At 46.2% G+C, this 15,681-nt stretch overlaps 1 protein-coding gene across 9 annotated transcripts in view; it reads right to left on the bottom strand.

The window, feature by feature from the left end:
* Window positions 1-15,681, bottom strand: part of SH3KBP1 (SH3 domain containing kinase binding protein 1) — a 328,530-nt gene that overhangs the window by 231,916 nt on the left and 80,933 nt on the right. The window contains exon 1 of one of the 9 annotated variants that reach the window (XM_078064417.1): window positions 12,990-13,008. The exons of 7 other annotated variants lie outside the window; for them this stretch is intronic. Coding sequence is in view for 1 of the 2 variants with exons in the window: in XM_078064413.1 (XP_077920539.1) it covers window positions 9,821-9,871 (51 nt within the window). In the remaining variant the exon portion in view is untranslated. Of the gene's footprint in view, window positions 1-9,820; window positions 9,978-12,989; window positions 13,009-15,681 lie in introns of those variants that run through there. One more of the 9 variants, XM_078064413.1, reaches the window with a different exon arrangement.

The following is a 15,681-nucleotide window of genomic DNA, read 5'->3' as shown; positions in this document are numbered from 1 at the left end:
GCCATAATGATCATTTTTTAAAAAGGAAAATAGCAAAAAAAAAAAAAAATAGCGTAGAGTAGATGAAGATGGAGAATGGAGAAACATCAGAAAAGACTTCGTGAAAGAGATAAAGAGGGATGGAAAATGATCATGAAATGATTAGAGCACGTCATATTTACACCTATTACATTACATATTTGCACGGTGCAGTTGGTACATTTGCTACATAGATTCTGAGACACATCGTCAAATGTTACCAGAAAGCTGCCTGCCTGGGTGTTGGTCTCCAGCTTTACACACGTACTTTTTACTCCATGGTTGAAAAAAGCAAAAGCCAGTTTCTGGCCAATCCCAGGAGAAAACCAGTAAATACATATCCCCCTCCCCAAGCACCCCCAAGGCCGTGGCCTCCTAACCCTGATGGCCCTCCCCCGAGATGAGGTCAGAACCTCTGTGTTCCCGATGTATTAATCCAGAGTCTATGCCAGGCAGGAAAAAAATGCCTGATGCAACAAGTCCAGCTACTCGCAGTGGAAGGGCAATTTTGCAGTACCTATGAAAATTCTAAGGGGACAGACCCTTAACCCAAGCCCTCCACTGCTAGGCATGTAGCCTACAGACAGACTCACGTAAAATAGACCAATTAAAAATAAATAAATAAACTATAAAAAATAAATAAAACAGACCACTTTGCTGCAGGAGAGAAAGAAAAGCTTGAAACAACCCCAAACAGGGCACCGATTAAACAGAATAAGGTGTAGGCACAGAAGGATGTGTTAACTGAAGAAAGCTAGTTGGATCAGACCTTGCATATTGTTGGCCAGTTTGTGGGGTTTTGAAAAAATCTCTGCACATTTTTTAATGTTTGTAAATGCAGAGAAAATTTCTAGAGAATGAAAAAAATACAAAGGCAGAATAAAGGAGGGAACTTTATTTAGGCTTTTCTGTACCATTTAAAGGTTTTACCACGAGTTTATCATTTTATCATTTTTTTTTAAGATTTTATTTATTTGAGAGAGAGAGAGATAGTGACAGAAATAGCAAGAGAGAGCACGAGCGGGGAGGAGAGGGAGAAGCAGGCTCCCCACTGAGCAGGGAGCCTGACGTGGGGCTCGATCCCAGGACCCTGGGATCATGACCTGAACCGAAGGCAGATACTTAACCAACTGAGCCACCCAGGCGCCCCTCATTTTATCATTTTAAATACATATAAGAAAAATCCATGAGCAATGAAAATTCATGAGAACATAGCCCTAAGTTTCTCTCAGCAATGAGCAAACTCTTAAAGGAAGATTCAGTTATCTTTACTGGGCTGTAATTCCTACTCAGGAAGTAGCCCTCTACAGTTACAAGTGGTTTTCATGAATAGGGCATGAAACCTACATGGCTTCTTATTACTCATCATTTAATCACAAAACCAAAGAACTTTCCACACCTCATTCTGCACATCTAGTGCATAATCTAATTTTTATGAATTCATTTTCCATAATTTTCAAGGGCAAAGGTATGTAATATATTCAAAACATAATCTAACACACTACAAATTAGGGATCTTACTCAATGGATGATAAAATTTCCTTATTTCTGTAAGGGGCAAAAAGAGGCTGTGAAGGGCGTGGGCACACACACATAAATCCTCATCACAGTTTTGCATGTAATAGCAAAAACAAAATTGGAAATGAAACAAATGTACACAATAGGAGACCAAGTGAATATATTATACTGTAGCCACACAACGAAATACGATGCAGCCGCGAAAAATTTTGTAGCTCTAGGGGCACCTGGGTGGCTCCGTCAGTTAAGCATCTGCCTTTGCCTCAGGTCATGGTGATCTCAGGGTCCTGGGAACGAGCCCGGCGTCAGGTTCCCTGCTCAGTGGGGAGTCTGCTTCTCCCTCTGCACCCCCCCACTTGTGCATGCTCGCTCTCTCTCTCTCTCTCTCTCAAATAAATAAATAAAAAATTTTTTTTAATGTTGTAGCTCTATATTAGAGATATGGAAAGGTATTTGTGGCACACGTAAGGTAAAAAAAAAAAAAAGCTGATTATAATAGCATTTGCAGCATAGCCCTATTTGGAAGATACATGTATGCATGTTGGAAAAGGTTAGAAGGAGGTGAAGCATCGTGTGAACCGTGGTTATCTCTGGGCAGCAGGCTCCCAGGAGACTGCATATGTGCCTTTTTCAGTTGATCTCTATTCTAACTTTTCTATTAAAAAACATTTGTAATTGTGTGATTTCTAACTTAAAAAAATGCTGGCTATCATATCCTTCCTTGGGAGACCAAACACTCTTTCATGGAACCAAATCCAACATGAAATGTGCTGCTTGTTCCCTTTTCCACCCCTTTGTGGGTCTTTTGATAGTTTTTCTGATGCTTTAGAAACGAGAGCGGGAAAATGACAGGTCTGACATTTCCAAGGTTGTCTTTTTCCCTCTTTCAAATGCTGCTATTGAAGTTAGGCCAGTGGTTCCTAACCAGGGGCAACCGTGTCCTAGAGGACATTTGACACCGTCTGGAGACATTTTTGTTCTCACAACTGGGAGAGGGAGGGAGGGGAGAGCTACTGGCGTGGATAGAGGCCAGGGATGCTGCTCAACATCCTACAGGGCACGGTCCCCCACAATAGCCTTAAATGGCCCAAAATGTCAACAGTGCCAAGGCTGAGAAACCTTGTGTTACAGTAATGAGTCTTCAAAGGACCTTCTAATCCTCCATGAGCAGCACCCTCAAAATAACTGTGTGAGTACGCCTGGCTGCGAGGCCCCTCTGCTACAGGGGAGATGTGTTGATGATGGAGGCAGAATAGGAAGCGAATCCTGGATCAGCTCCCTCTGTGGCTGTAAAACCTCAGGGAGGTGACCCCATCATCCTGCGGATCGCCCATCCTCCTTCGTAAGATGGAAGTACCCCCTCCCACCTCACAGGGTACACAAGAAGTTTCAACAGAATCCTGTAGGAGAAAGGGTTTTGTAAGCTATGAAGCACCAGGCACGTGTGAATGGTACTAGCATTCTAGGATACTACGTGTCCAGCTTTACCAGGGAAAGCGCATTTCGGGTTTCCATGGGTCTTCACTAGCATGGTCTTACTGCCCTGAGTCACACATCACAGTAGTGCTTTTTACTAAATAGTGAGACTGAAAAACAGAGAGTGCTTTTTTTTCCACTACATATTCCTTGGCCTAAGTGGTGAGGCAGCAAAACTTAGCGATCGAATGAGAAAATCTGAAGTCAGACTCTCAGGAAAGAATCCCAGCACTAGCTGGGTGGCATTAGGAAGTGATGTGGCTTCTCTGTGTCCTCGGTTTCCCCATCTGTCAATCCAAACCACAACATTTGAGAGCAAACCAATTCTTTTAAGGTTTTTATTCAAGTTCCAGTTAGCTAACATACAGTATAATATTAGTTTCACGTGTACAATAGAGTGATTCAACACTGCCATACATCATCCGGTACTCATCACAAGTGCCCTCCTTAGTGCCCATCACCTGTTTCCCCCCCCCCCACCTCCCCTCTGTTAGCCAGCAGCTTGTTCTCTAGAGTTAAGAGTCTGCTTCTTGGTTTGCCTCTCTTTTTTTTTCCCTTTGCTCATTCATTTTGTTTCTTAAATTCCACATGAGAGTGAAATCACATGGTATTTGTCTTTCTCTGACTTTATTTCACTTAGCATAATACTCTCTAGCTCCATCCATGTCATTGCTAATAGCAAGATTTCATTCTTTTGATGGCTGAGTAATATTCCATTGTGTGTGTGTGTGTGTGTGTGTGTGTGTGTGTGTATGCACACGCACACATGGGCACACGCATACCACATCTTCTTTGTCCATTCATCAGTAGACACACTTGGGCTGTTTCCGTAATTTGGCTATTGCAGATAATGCTGATATAAACATCGGGGTGCATATATCCCTTTGAAGTAGTATTTTTATGTTCTTTGGATAAATACCTAGTACTGCGATTGCTGGATCATAGGGTAGCTCTATTTTTAACTTTTTGAGGAACCTCTATACTGTTTTCCAGAGTAGCTACAGTTTGCATTCCCACCAACAGTGTAAGAGGGTTCCCCTTTCTCCATATCCTCACCAAAACCTGTTGTTTCTTGTGTTGATTTTAGCCATTCTGACAGGTATGAGGTGATATCTCACTGTAGTTTTGATTTGCATTTCCCTGATGGTCAGTGATGTTGAGCATCTTTTCATGTGTCTGTTGACCATCTGGATGTCTTCTTTGGAAAAATGTCTCTTCATGTCTTCTCAGAGCAAACCAATTTATCACTGGAACCAGGACACTTCACAGTGAAAGAGGGTGCTATCACTGTCAATGCTAGGACAGCAGGAACACACCAGAACCATCCCCTGGCAAACAGGGACGTGAGGTCATTCTAAAGGATATTAACAGTACCCACCTCACAGGCTTTTTGTAATGACTAACTAGGATAAAAGGGACAAAGCACACAGTACACACCATTAAATCCTAGCTAGCAGTTTTTCCTCTCTCCATTCATTCGGCAAGTACTTAGTGGCCCGACGCTGGGCACCAAGAAAGGAACGGTAAGGCAGATACACATGCTCCCTGTCCCCAGCGGGGTACCTCCCCCCCGCCGGCCCCATGTTCCACAGTGTGTTTGTTACAGTCCCAGGACTTTTCTTCCACAACAAATACAGAATTAAACACAGACCCACAGTGAACACTATAGGTCCAGAACTCCAGGAAACACACACCAAATGTGTAAGAGTTCAAAGTCTCCTTCACAAAAATGAACAATGAATAAGAGCTTATCTAACCAATAAAGACTAAAGGATTTATTATTATCCCAAAGTCCCAAGGAAGCGATTGCAGTCTGACTAAAAGCTATCAATGCATCTCACAAAGAGATTAATAAAACTTCATAAGAGCATGTAATGTTTAAAAGCACATGCAAGCATCCACTCCCTTTCATTTCTACGTACATGCCATGACGAGGAATTGGGTATAGTCTGTCCCCCAAGACAACCTTACAGAACCCATACATTATGAAAGCAAAGTTAATCTAGCTTGCTTTGGTATTGAGAGACATTTAGGTCTTTGGCCAAGAAAAAGTTTGATTTGGTATGCTAGAAGAGTTTTCTCTAAAAATCAATACTCACTGTGGCAGGTGACTGTTATTTCACACAAAAATACATTGACTTCTAGGGGCTTGGAACTGTAATCACAAGTTCCCTCCCCTCCCCACCCCATTTCAGTAAAATTGGTCTCGATTACTGTCACCGTAAGTCCGCACACCCAAGCATTTCCATATCCACTGTGGGGCCCTGGCCCTTCCTCCTCCTCCTCCTTATTCACATTTTACCAGGCACATCCTCAGCCTCCTTTTGTGGTCATTCGGACGGTCCTTACAGAAGCCCAGTTCTACTCCTTCAGTAGTTGTTAGACCTAAAATACCAGTCAGGCCCTGCCACTGGAAACATAAAACATGGGACCTCTAAAAAGAGAGATTCTATCAAGTAAGCTGCATGTGCACAATTCAGAACAAATTGAGGGCACATCCCTTTCTGTTGCACTCCATGCCTGCCTCGATTCAAAGACGCATAACTCAATGGTGAGTGTTTGGATCTGGTGCTGTTTACCCAGATGTGTTTGGTTTGTGAAAATTCAACAAGCTGTAGTCTCGTGTGCATTTTGTGTGTGTAGGTTCTACTGTGATGAACATTTTTGAAAGTAGCTTTCATCATATAAACCTCTACATAAAGTAAGCACAGACTTATCACCTACACTAGTGTTTTGCCAACTATTTTCTTTTTTTTTTTTTTAAAGATTTTATTTATTTGACAGAGCGACACAGTGAGAGAGGAAACACAAGCAGGGGGAGTGGGAGAGGGAGAAGCAGGCCCCCCGCAGGGCAGGGAGCCGGATGCGGGGCTCGATCCCAGGACCCCGAGATCACAACCTGAGCCAAAGGCAGACGCTTAACGACTGAGCCACCCAGGCGCCCCTTGCCAACTATTTTCAAACCATGGGTTGCCACCAATTAGTGGGCCACACGATCCACTTAGAAGATCCACCCCGGCCTTTTTTGCCATTGCGGTACGAACACTTGAGGCCTACCCTCTTCACAAATTTTTAAGTGCACAGTACAGTGCTGCTCGCTATAGATACCATGTTGTACAGCAGAACTCTAGAACGGAGTCAGCCTGCACGACGGAGACTTCACGCCCCTGGAACAGCACCATGCAGTTCCCCTCCCCCAGCGGCCGGCAACCCAGATACCCAAGCCGCTCAATGTCCACTGACGGGTGAATGGATAAAGAAATGGTGGCATAGGGGCGCCTGGGTGGCTCAGTTGGTTAAGCGACTGCCTTCGGCTCAGGTCATGATCCTGCAGTCCCGGGATCGAGTCCCGCATCGGGCTCCCTGCTCGGCAGGGAGTCTGCTTCTCCCTCTGACCCTACCCCCTCTCATGTGCTCTCTCTCTCTCTCATTCTCTCTCTCAAATAAATAAATAAAATCTTTAAAAAAAAAAAAAAGAAATGGTGGCATATGCATACAGTGGAATATCTCTTGGCCTTAAAAAGGAACAGAGTCCCCCCACTATGTGCTGACGAGCATTTTTAAGATGGAACGGAGACTGTAAGAGCGTGTTGCGCACAGAGAAGCAACCATCTATTTCAGGAAGCTCGTTGCCGTTCCATGTATGCATACAGTTTTTTTAACTGAATAACATGGTAAAAACAAAACAAAACCCCAGAAACGCTGAAAACACCAACAAATAATACATGGATTTGGAAGCCAGAGAGACCTGGGTTCTGGTCCTGGCCGCTCACAACCTACCTCACCTCCGTGAGCCTCACTGCACCGTCTCTAAAATGCAGGCAACAGTAGCCTCTCCCTGGAGGTGGTACAAGGTGTCGGGGAGCTGGCAAGCAGCCCGCCACACATCACTACTCAGACACGGTCCCCACCCCTGCCGCCATCTCTGTGGTGCCCTGGGCTAGGTTCTGGACCTGGGGGAAGGATGGGTAAAGGCAATGTGCAAAGGGGGGCAGGACCAAGGTTGAGCCCCTATCACAGGACCCCTTGGAACCCCTCGGGAGAACCAAGTGTGAACATCTGAGAGCAGCAGGGCAGGGAAAAGCTATTGCTCAGCACCCGGGGTCATAAATCCTCCAGCTTTGGATTCTGACCAGAGGGAAAACCACTCTCCAAGATAGGAGGGTTTTCCCATTATTCTTGGCAGGAGGTGGGGAAAGGCAGAAGGGGAGGAAGGCCTTGCTGAAGAAATAAGCATTTGTTTTAAGCAAATCACTTTGAAGACAGGTGGTTTTCATTTTGAGAACAAAAATGATGCTTCAAACAGTTAGAGGGTTACTCCGGATACCAGCCACTAGCTTGCCAGGAGAGGGAAATGGGGCCTCGGGGTCTGGAGTGCTCCCAAGGTACCAGAGCAGTGAGGGAGGTCGATGGGGCCGGGAGCGGCCGGCACAGAGAAGACGCAACTGTCTTCATCAGCTTGCAGTCATAGACTACTGAAAAGTCATCCACGACACTGATCATCCAAAACCTCTATTCATTTCAGAAATCTTTGTTGAACATCTACTATGTGTTGAGAACTGAGTCAGGGGCTTGGGGCTATGGAGGAATAAGACAGACAAGGGGCGGAGATTCCAGTCGGGGAGGCGGCGAATGCCAAGCAAACCAGTAAGGCAACCAGGGATTTACAGGCTGTGATCTAAGTGCTCTGCAAGAAATAGGTACGGTGATGTGACAGGAAGGGAGAAAGGAAACTTAAGATGGAGGAAGTCCCTTAAGATAAGATGGCCTAGGGGCTTCTCCAAGTAACACCTGAAAGAAAGCAGAGCAAGCCAACCAAGCAAGAGCCAGAGAAAGGGCGCGCCTGGGAGGGGGCAGCACAAGCCCCTTGGCCCAGCGACGGGACAGGGCCCAGTGGGAGCGGGGGACAGCAGGGCACTGCTGTGGTGGAAGGGAGTGGCCAGGTGTGAGGGGGACACCACGAGGCTGGAAAGGTAGGCATGGGCCAGGCTACGAGGTGTGGCCAGTCATGGGAAAGAAAGTGGATTTCAAAGAAGAGCAACAGAGAGCTACGGAAGGCTGGTACACTGTGATACACGAATTTTGATGCGGGTTAAGATAAAAAGTACTCTTATATCATTGCACACCAAACAAAGTGTACACATGATACAGTATCTCCAAAATCACTGATAAAAATTAGCACTGCGTTAGAGCTCGCGGACCGTTATGGCGGAATCTTGCCTGCTAGAGGCAAAAATTTTAGCCTAAATAGGAGATGAAATACACGAAGTTCAATTGGGGAAAGGGGTGGGAGAACTTGTGACTGACAAGAAAACACTCTTATTAGCAATTAACTCACAGTTAGCAAAGATAAAGCATACGGTAAAGCTAATTAACAAGACAGGCTCTAGAAAAGTCCCCTAAACAGACACACGCCCATAATGGTGGAAGGCATCTGGAACTGACTGACGTGCACGTGGGATGCCTAAACCCATGAACAGGTTAACTGAAACAACCAGCTGGAATGTCACCATGACAGTGCCCTACGCCTACTTCTGAATCAGAAATCAGATAACTGCTCAGCAGTTTTCTTCGAGATTATTTTTTTTCTTCTCCCTTGCACTGGCTGAATATAGGTATCCATAACTTGGGAAACTCAAAGCTGAATGAGAATTGGCTCTTCTGAATGATCACTGTCCCCCTTAGGATTCACCACGTGGCCTCCTGACTTGGGTCCCCTGTCCCCACTATCCTTAACTCAAATGGATCTCTGAGACACAGCATGACCCACTCCCACCATCTGCCTGAGACCTCCTTGTCCTAGGGGGTCACCTGACCTAGGCTAAAAGGGCAACCTGGGGCTCTGGTCTTGAACAAAGCTGACACCAAGATCAAATCTATGACACCAAGCAAGACAGCTTGGAGGCCACAAAGGCTGCCTTGAAAGAAGCCAGGCCGGCAACACGGGTGGCACTTCCCGGAGCCCAGCATGGTGCTCGCACTGATGGTACAGTATCCCCACTAAGGAAGGAGAAGGGGTACGAAGGGCAAAAATACATCACTTAGCAAATGCCTACCAAGTACTAGTTACTTTCACATTCATGACTTCAAACAATCCAGTGATCCCGTGAAGGGCAAAGACAGTGATTTTCAGATGGGAAGAGTAAGACAAGGAGAGAGATTTGTCAGTGGCCCAAAGTTGGCAGAGTGAGGATCTGAGCTTTGCCCGCCACCTCGACTGGCATCTAGCAGCAGGACAATGCTCTGAAGAGACCTCAAGCTGACTTTCTGTCCTGCCTTCTACCTCATTCTTCTCTCCTTCCCATCACAGGGAAGCTGGATCCCACACCTGGCTTCATCCCAGGCTTCCAAACCTGCCAGCTGACTCAGCAGTGTTACCTGCTCCCAGCCCTTGATAGGGACACTTCACTGATGAAAGGGATGCCTGCGGGGGCGGGGGGGGGGCCTCCACTGGCTGGGGTGTCCCCTGGACAAAACTCATCGATCGCAGTCAGGAGAAGGGAAGAGCCCTCACACCAGATGGCAGGGCTGTCCAAAATCTTTACAGATGCCACTACTAAAGGGGCTCAGCCAAAAGCCACTTCTGTCCCAGAGGAATGCCTGGGGAAAGAAATTCCCTTCCACCACAAACAAGAAAACCGAGACCAGGTCTGAGTGGAAAACAGTGTTGCTCACCATCTCAGAAGGATGGAGCTGGGACCAAATTCCCCATCATGCCTCCTCCCTCCTGGCCTAAAAAGTAGTCGGGCAACAGGCTACAAAAGATGCAGACATAAGAGCAATCGAACCAGATGTATGGCCTACTTACAGTCTCAGACGTGTCTGCAGCACTCGGGGCTTTGGCTGCGGAAGGGTCCATTCTGTGGAGTATGAAGTGGTGATTTCGGGCTGACTGTGTCTGAACTCTGGGCGGGAGTAGGTTCCGTGCTCGCCGAGAGCTGCAAGTCTCTCTGATTCACTTGGCAGCAGAATTATTCTAAGCATCCTGTCCCATACCCAACCCGCCTGCCCCTCCCACTACACATTCACACTGGGTGGTGTGTTTTTTTTTTTTTAATTCTCTGTACTAATTTCTGTCACAAATCAAGGGAAACTCATTTTTCAAAATTAACCCAATCTCTGACACTTGAGAGCATGGAACCTTTCTGACTGAGGAGGAGGAAGAGGAAGAAGTTGTAACATCGGAGAGAAGAGTGGGAGAACAGCAAAGTCTGCAGTAACAGCAAAATGGAGATTATTCGAGACAGCTGAAACACTCCACCCAGCCTCCAGGAGGGGACATGCACGGGAAACAAAGGGCATATGGTGTTTGCTTTCTTCAACATCCGTTCTCACCATTAAAGAGCTGCACCAGCAAACGCTTATTACTTACGTGAGGACAAACCTCACTCCAAAACAGACTTGAAAATACAGCTCCTAATCAAGTCAGTTACTTTGCAAAGCAGAGGCCTACCTTGCATTTTTTATTACATTTAAAGCAAAATTTAATAAAGTCCAAATAACAGGCAGAATGTCTACTTGGCTTAGTGAAGCGTGAATTATACTTGAAAGAAAGTCAATTTTTGTTAATTTCAAGTTCACATAGTAACTCAAATACTGACATATTCAGGATGGGATTTCATTTTTTTTTCCCCCAAGGAGAGATTCCAAGGGACTAATTTAATAACTAGATAAGAACAATTTTCTAGCATTTACTACTAGTCATGTATTTAAACATTCCGATCCCAAAGCAAACAGGTTTTTCTAATGCGACTTAAATCATTTATTTCCCACATAGGTTCATGTTACCACCATTCCCACTATCGCCCACAATATTACATTGTCCAAAGGTAAACTTGAGGGCACCCCCTGACCAAATTAGGATGAACTCCTGAATTGGTGAGAGCTGAGTTGATGATGCTTTTCACAGAGCCGGCCCAGCAGAGGTGGCTCCCTTCTAGTGGAGTCAACTAGTAGTTGCTCACAGGGAGCCACCTGTCCCCCAAAGAGCCCCCTCCAGCTGCAGAGGGGCAGACTCATTAATTCTAAGGCACTCGTCGGTTCAGGGTGGGCAACAGGAACTAAGCTCACACAAGCAGGGACTCCTCCTACATGCGAGCTGTGAGCAAGGAAGCAGAGTGGCCCACTGCCAGGCCATGCTATTCTACGGCTGCCTGACAACCACAGAGAAGCCAGCCCTGGGCCAGAGCTACTGGCAGGACGACCGTGCAGGAGAGACGAGAAGCACACGGGTCTCTGATGTCACCCTGAGCAGATGAACACACTGCCCTTGGGGTCCACCCACCCTGCAGCCTGCCCATTAGGTGAGACAGCAAACACCACTGCTGACAGGAACGGGCTGAGCAATAGCTGCGAAGTCAAGAGCAAGAGTTTGTAATTTGGCAAAGAGACTCCTTGAAGTGAATACACTCACAGAAGACATTCCCCTTAATGTTAAAGAAAAAGGAGAAATTACGAAGATGAGTAGTTGGTTGCCTGCAGCTGGGCTTGGAAGTGGGGAGTGACCGCAAATGGGCACAAGGTTTCTCTGGGGCGCGAAGGATGCGTATGAAAATCGGATCATGGTGATAGTTACACAACTCTTTAATATGCTAAAAACCATCGAATGGGACACTTGAAGTGGGTGAATTGTACGGTATGCAAGTTAGATCTCAATAAAGCTATTTTTAAAATAAGCTACATGGGGGCAGATGCTCATTCAGGAGAAATCTACCTGTAAAAGAAAGTCTTCCTCTATCCACATCTGACGGCAACGTGCCTCTGCTTAAAATCGTTCCTTTGATGCTTCCTGATCACCTCTAGGGTCCAAATTCCTTACAAAGGTACACAAGGTACCTGTCACCTCCCGACCTCGCATACCCCCCACCCCCCACCTCCACTTCCCATTTTACTCCCTGGCAAGGCTTCCTTCCAGATACCTCTCAAACTGCTTCCCCCTCCAGGCTTCTGTTCACACTTCCTCGGTCACTCTCACCATCCTCTTCACCTGATCTGGTCCTTCTTCTCCTGCCCCAGGCTCTAAGGTCCCCTCCCTTTGGGGTCCTTTGGCATACTAGATGCACACCACAATGGGTTAGAAAAGTGGGTTTCTGGGTCTGTCTCACCCACCAGGCTATGTCCTAGAACCTTGCCTTGCAGCAGGGAGGGTTCGAGCAGAGAGAAACAAGACGCTCAGCACGGTTGGGGCTCAGGGGTTTCTCACAGGGTTCGGGCCACACGTCGTGGGCACCCGTGTCCCTTGCTGGGCCTGAAGTCACTGTAGGAAAGCAGGTGTGGGTCAGAGCCAGGTCACTTGGAACCTGCCTCTGGCTCTCCCACACTCAACTTTTTTTTTTCCCTGATCATGGCATTTCCCTTATTTTTTTTTAACCCTCAGACAAGGTTAGGAGCTGGGGAAAAGAAAATTATAAATGCAGCAATCATGGAAAACACTTGGTCTTAAAGAAAGGGACTTTTTTAAAAGGGACCCAATAGATCGTAGAACACTGGGAAGATCATCTCCCCCTGGTGTCTTACCTTCCTACATGATCTCGGGAAAAGACTAATAATAAGATTTCAGAAATGTTAAAAATTCAGTTGCTAGAGAGTCTCAGTTATCAAAAAGAGAAAAAGTCATACTGTGGGCGCCTGGGTGGCTCAGTTGGTTAAGCGACTGCCTTCGGCTCAGGTCATGATCCCAGGATCCTGGGATCGAGTCCCGCATCGGGCTCCCTGCTCAGCAGGGAGTCTGCTTCTCCCTCTGACCCTCCCCCCTCTCATGCTCTCTCTCTATCTCATTCTCTCTCAAATAAATAAATAAAATCTTTAAAAAAAAAAAAAAAGAAAGAAAAAGTCATACTGTGAAAGGGGTGACCCTCAAAGCCCCCCACCTTGTCCGGCCCTCGGAGCAGGGCAAGAAATGAAACCCCAGACCCAGGCGTGTGGGAAAGTGCTGAAATAACGCTTTAAACAATCGCGATGGTAATTTCAACTCCTACCTCATCGTCATGGCTCCTCTTTTCCATATTTGGGCCCCGGCTCCCCTGGATGCACTCCGGGAGCCTCCACAGACATTATCTAATGCGAAGCAGGTCAGCAAACTAACCATTAAGTCCTCTCTCTCTCTCTCTTCTCTGCACTCTCTGATTTCAGCCAGTCTGGACACAATCATCAAGAGCTGGCCAGTTCCCTTCCAAGGGGAGTGGCTGTCAAGATTTCTCATGGAGTTTAGGTCAAACAGGAAGTTCTTAGGATGTCAGAAAGTTTGTCTTTAAACATCTCAATTTGACTCCTACAGTGAAGTTTTCAAAGCTGTAATTACTCACACACACACCCCTCCGCCAAAAAAAGACAAAGCTGACAGATTTATTATCAAACCAGGTCAGTAACTCCCCCCACCCAAATATCTGTGTAACCTCAGCCCTAGTGACTCTAGTTCACTCAGTCTGTTGTGCGCTGGGAAGCTATGTGTTCAAACTCCCCCAGGTGATTCAGATGATCAACACAGCCTTGAGACAGGGCTGGGGACAGAAGGGCCCGCTACACCCCGGCTACTAAAAGTAAGCCTCCCCTGAGGGCTTGTTAGACCTGCAGTCTCAGTCCCCCGCCACCACACACCGGCCCCCAGCCCAGACACCCTGAATCCAAATCTTCATTTTAACAGGCTCTCCCCTCACACACACCCCTACTCCCGCCCCCCCCAACACCATCTCCCCCAACAGGGCACTGTTAGTGTTTAAGAAGTCTGGGCTACACCACCATCTGGCTTCAGAATCTCCTAGGTAGTGTTTTGTTTCGCCTTCACAAAAGGGAGAAGAAGCAGTGGGAGGTCACCATCAGAATTCACACTGCAAAATTTTTCAGGATCTTACTGACGAACAACAACAGGGCCAAATCCTGCTCCCCCCCTCCCCACCCTCCCAGAAACTATGAGTAGTCAGATTAAATATAAAGGGAGTCAAAGACTAGACACAGCCTGTTTTTTCAATTAAAGCCATGCACTTTTCCATTTGTGCCGGCAGCATCAACACTCGCAGTACTGCGCATACTTAAAGCCCCCCGCCGCATTGGACTCCCATAGTCCTGCCAAAGCAGCAGAACCTGCAAAGGCTCTGATACTAAAGTGCTTTACGTGGAACCAAAGCATTCCAGGCTAAATAGTTCTTGGAACTAATAAGAACTACTAATTGCACCCATTCTTAAAAATCAATATACTTGAAGAAACTTTTTAAAAATTTATATGCTTATTTCCCTTCTTCAAGTACCATCATAAGGCTTTCATAGGAAGTGGGGGTCCCAATTGAACGGGGCTCCATATTAAAAAAAGTCTTGGTGGGGCGCCTGGGTGGCTCAGTTGGTTAAGCGACTGCCTTCGGCTCAGGTGATGATCCTGGAGTCCCAGGACTGAGTCCCGCATCGGGCTCCCTGCTCAGCAGGGAGTCTGCTTCTCCCTCTGACCCTCCCCCCCTCTCATGTGCTCTCTCTCTCTCAAATAAATAAATAAAATCTTAAAAAAAAAAAAGTCTTGGTGGTTGCATATTAAAAAAAAAAAAACACAAAACTCAGGGCGCCTGGGTGGCTCAGTTGTTTAAGCACCTGACTCTTGATTTCGGCTCAGGTCCTGATCTCGGGGTTGTGAGATCGAGCCCCTAGTCGGGCTCTGGGGCTTCACCCAGAGTCGGCTTGAGATCCTCTCTCTCCCTCTCCCTCTGCCCCTCCCCCTGCTTGTGCACACACACACACTCTCTCTCTCTCAATAAATAAATAAATAAAATCTCTAAAAAAAAAAAAAACTCACAGAAGCCTAACACAAAGCTCAGTGAAGATTCTCAGCAGTTTCTGAGAACCTGACAGATTTGGGTACCCCCTCATGCTAATTACAGTTTGGTTTGTTGTTATTTTAATATAGCCAAGGCCACCCAGGTATCCTGTACCCTAGTACAATTAGGAGTGAGCGAGCACTTGAACTCTGAACCAACAGGCTCAAATCCAGGTCTAGCACTGACTAGCTGTGCTCCTCTGGGCAGGTTACTTACCTTCTCTGGTCCATGGGAAGTGTTGTATAAAAGTTTGCTGTTTTTCTCACCCAGGATGTCATACCACATGAATGGTACAGATAAAGAACTATGCACACAGTAGATGCTCAATTATTATTACTGGTCAGAGAAAACTCCACCCAGATTACATTTCCTTCAATAAATGCTTCATTACTGAACACCAGCAACTTTTCATGTGTCAAGAGAAATGTTCATGGGAAAGTCCTTTCCTCTAATGGCAAAAAACAGAAACCAATGGATATAATCATCCTCTTCATCCAATGCAAAGTTCTCCCTCTCCAAATGTGTACTTACTAAGGTTTATTTTTAATTTTTTTGAGAGAGAAAGAGTGCATGTGAGTGGGGGGGCAAAGGGAGAGGGAGAGAGAGAATCTTAAGCATGCACCACGCCCAGCATGAACCCTGACTCGGGGCTCGATCTCATGACCCTGAGATCATGACCCAAGCTGAAATCAAGAGTCAGACCCTGAACTGACTGAGCCACCCAGGTGCCCCTTAAGGTTTATTTTTATTATGATTTATTTATTCTCAAACAATAAGCATTATTATAGAAAAAATAAAAAGCATTTGAACAGGTGAAAGATGCAGTCTACAAAACAGTAGACTGATACCAGTTATAGTAACAGTTATTGAG

This window comes from Halichoerus grypus, chromosome X, assembly GCF_964656455.1.
Source record: "Halichoerus grypus chromosome X, mHalGry1.hap1.1, whole genome shotgun sequence".
NCBI classification, from domain to species: domain Eukaryota; kingdom Metazoa; phylum Chordata; class Mammalia; order Carnivora; family Phocidae; genus Halichoerus; species Halichoerus grypus.
The sequence above is the reverse complement of the archived record's forward strand: the minus strand, read 5'-3'. Positions and strand labels throughout refer to the sequence as shown.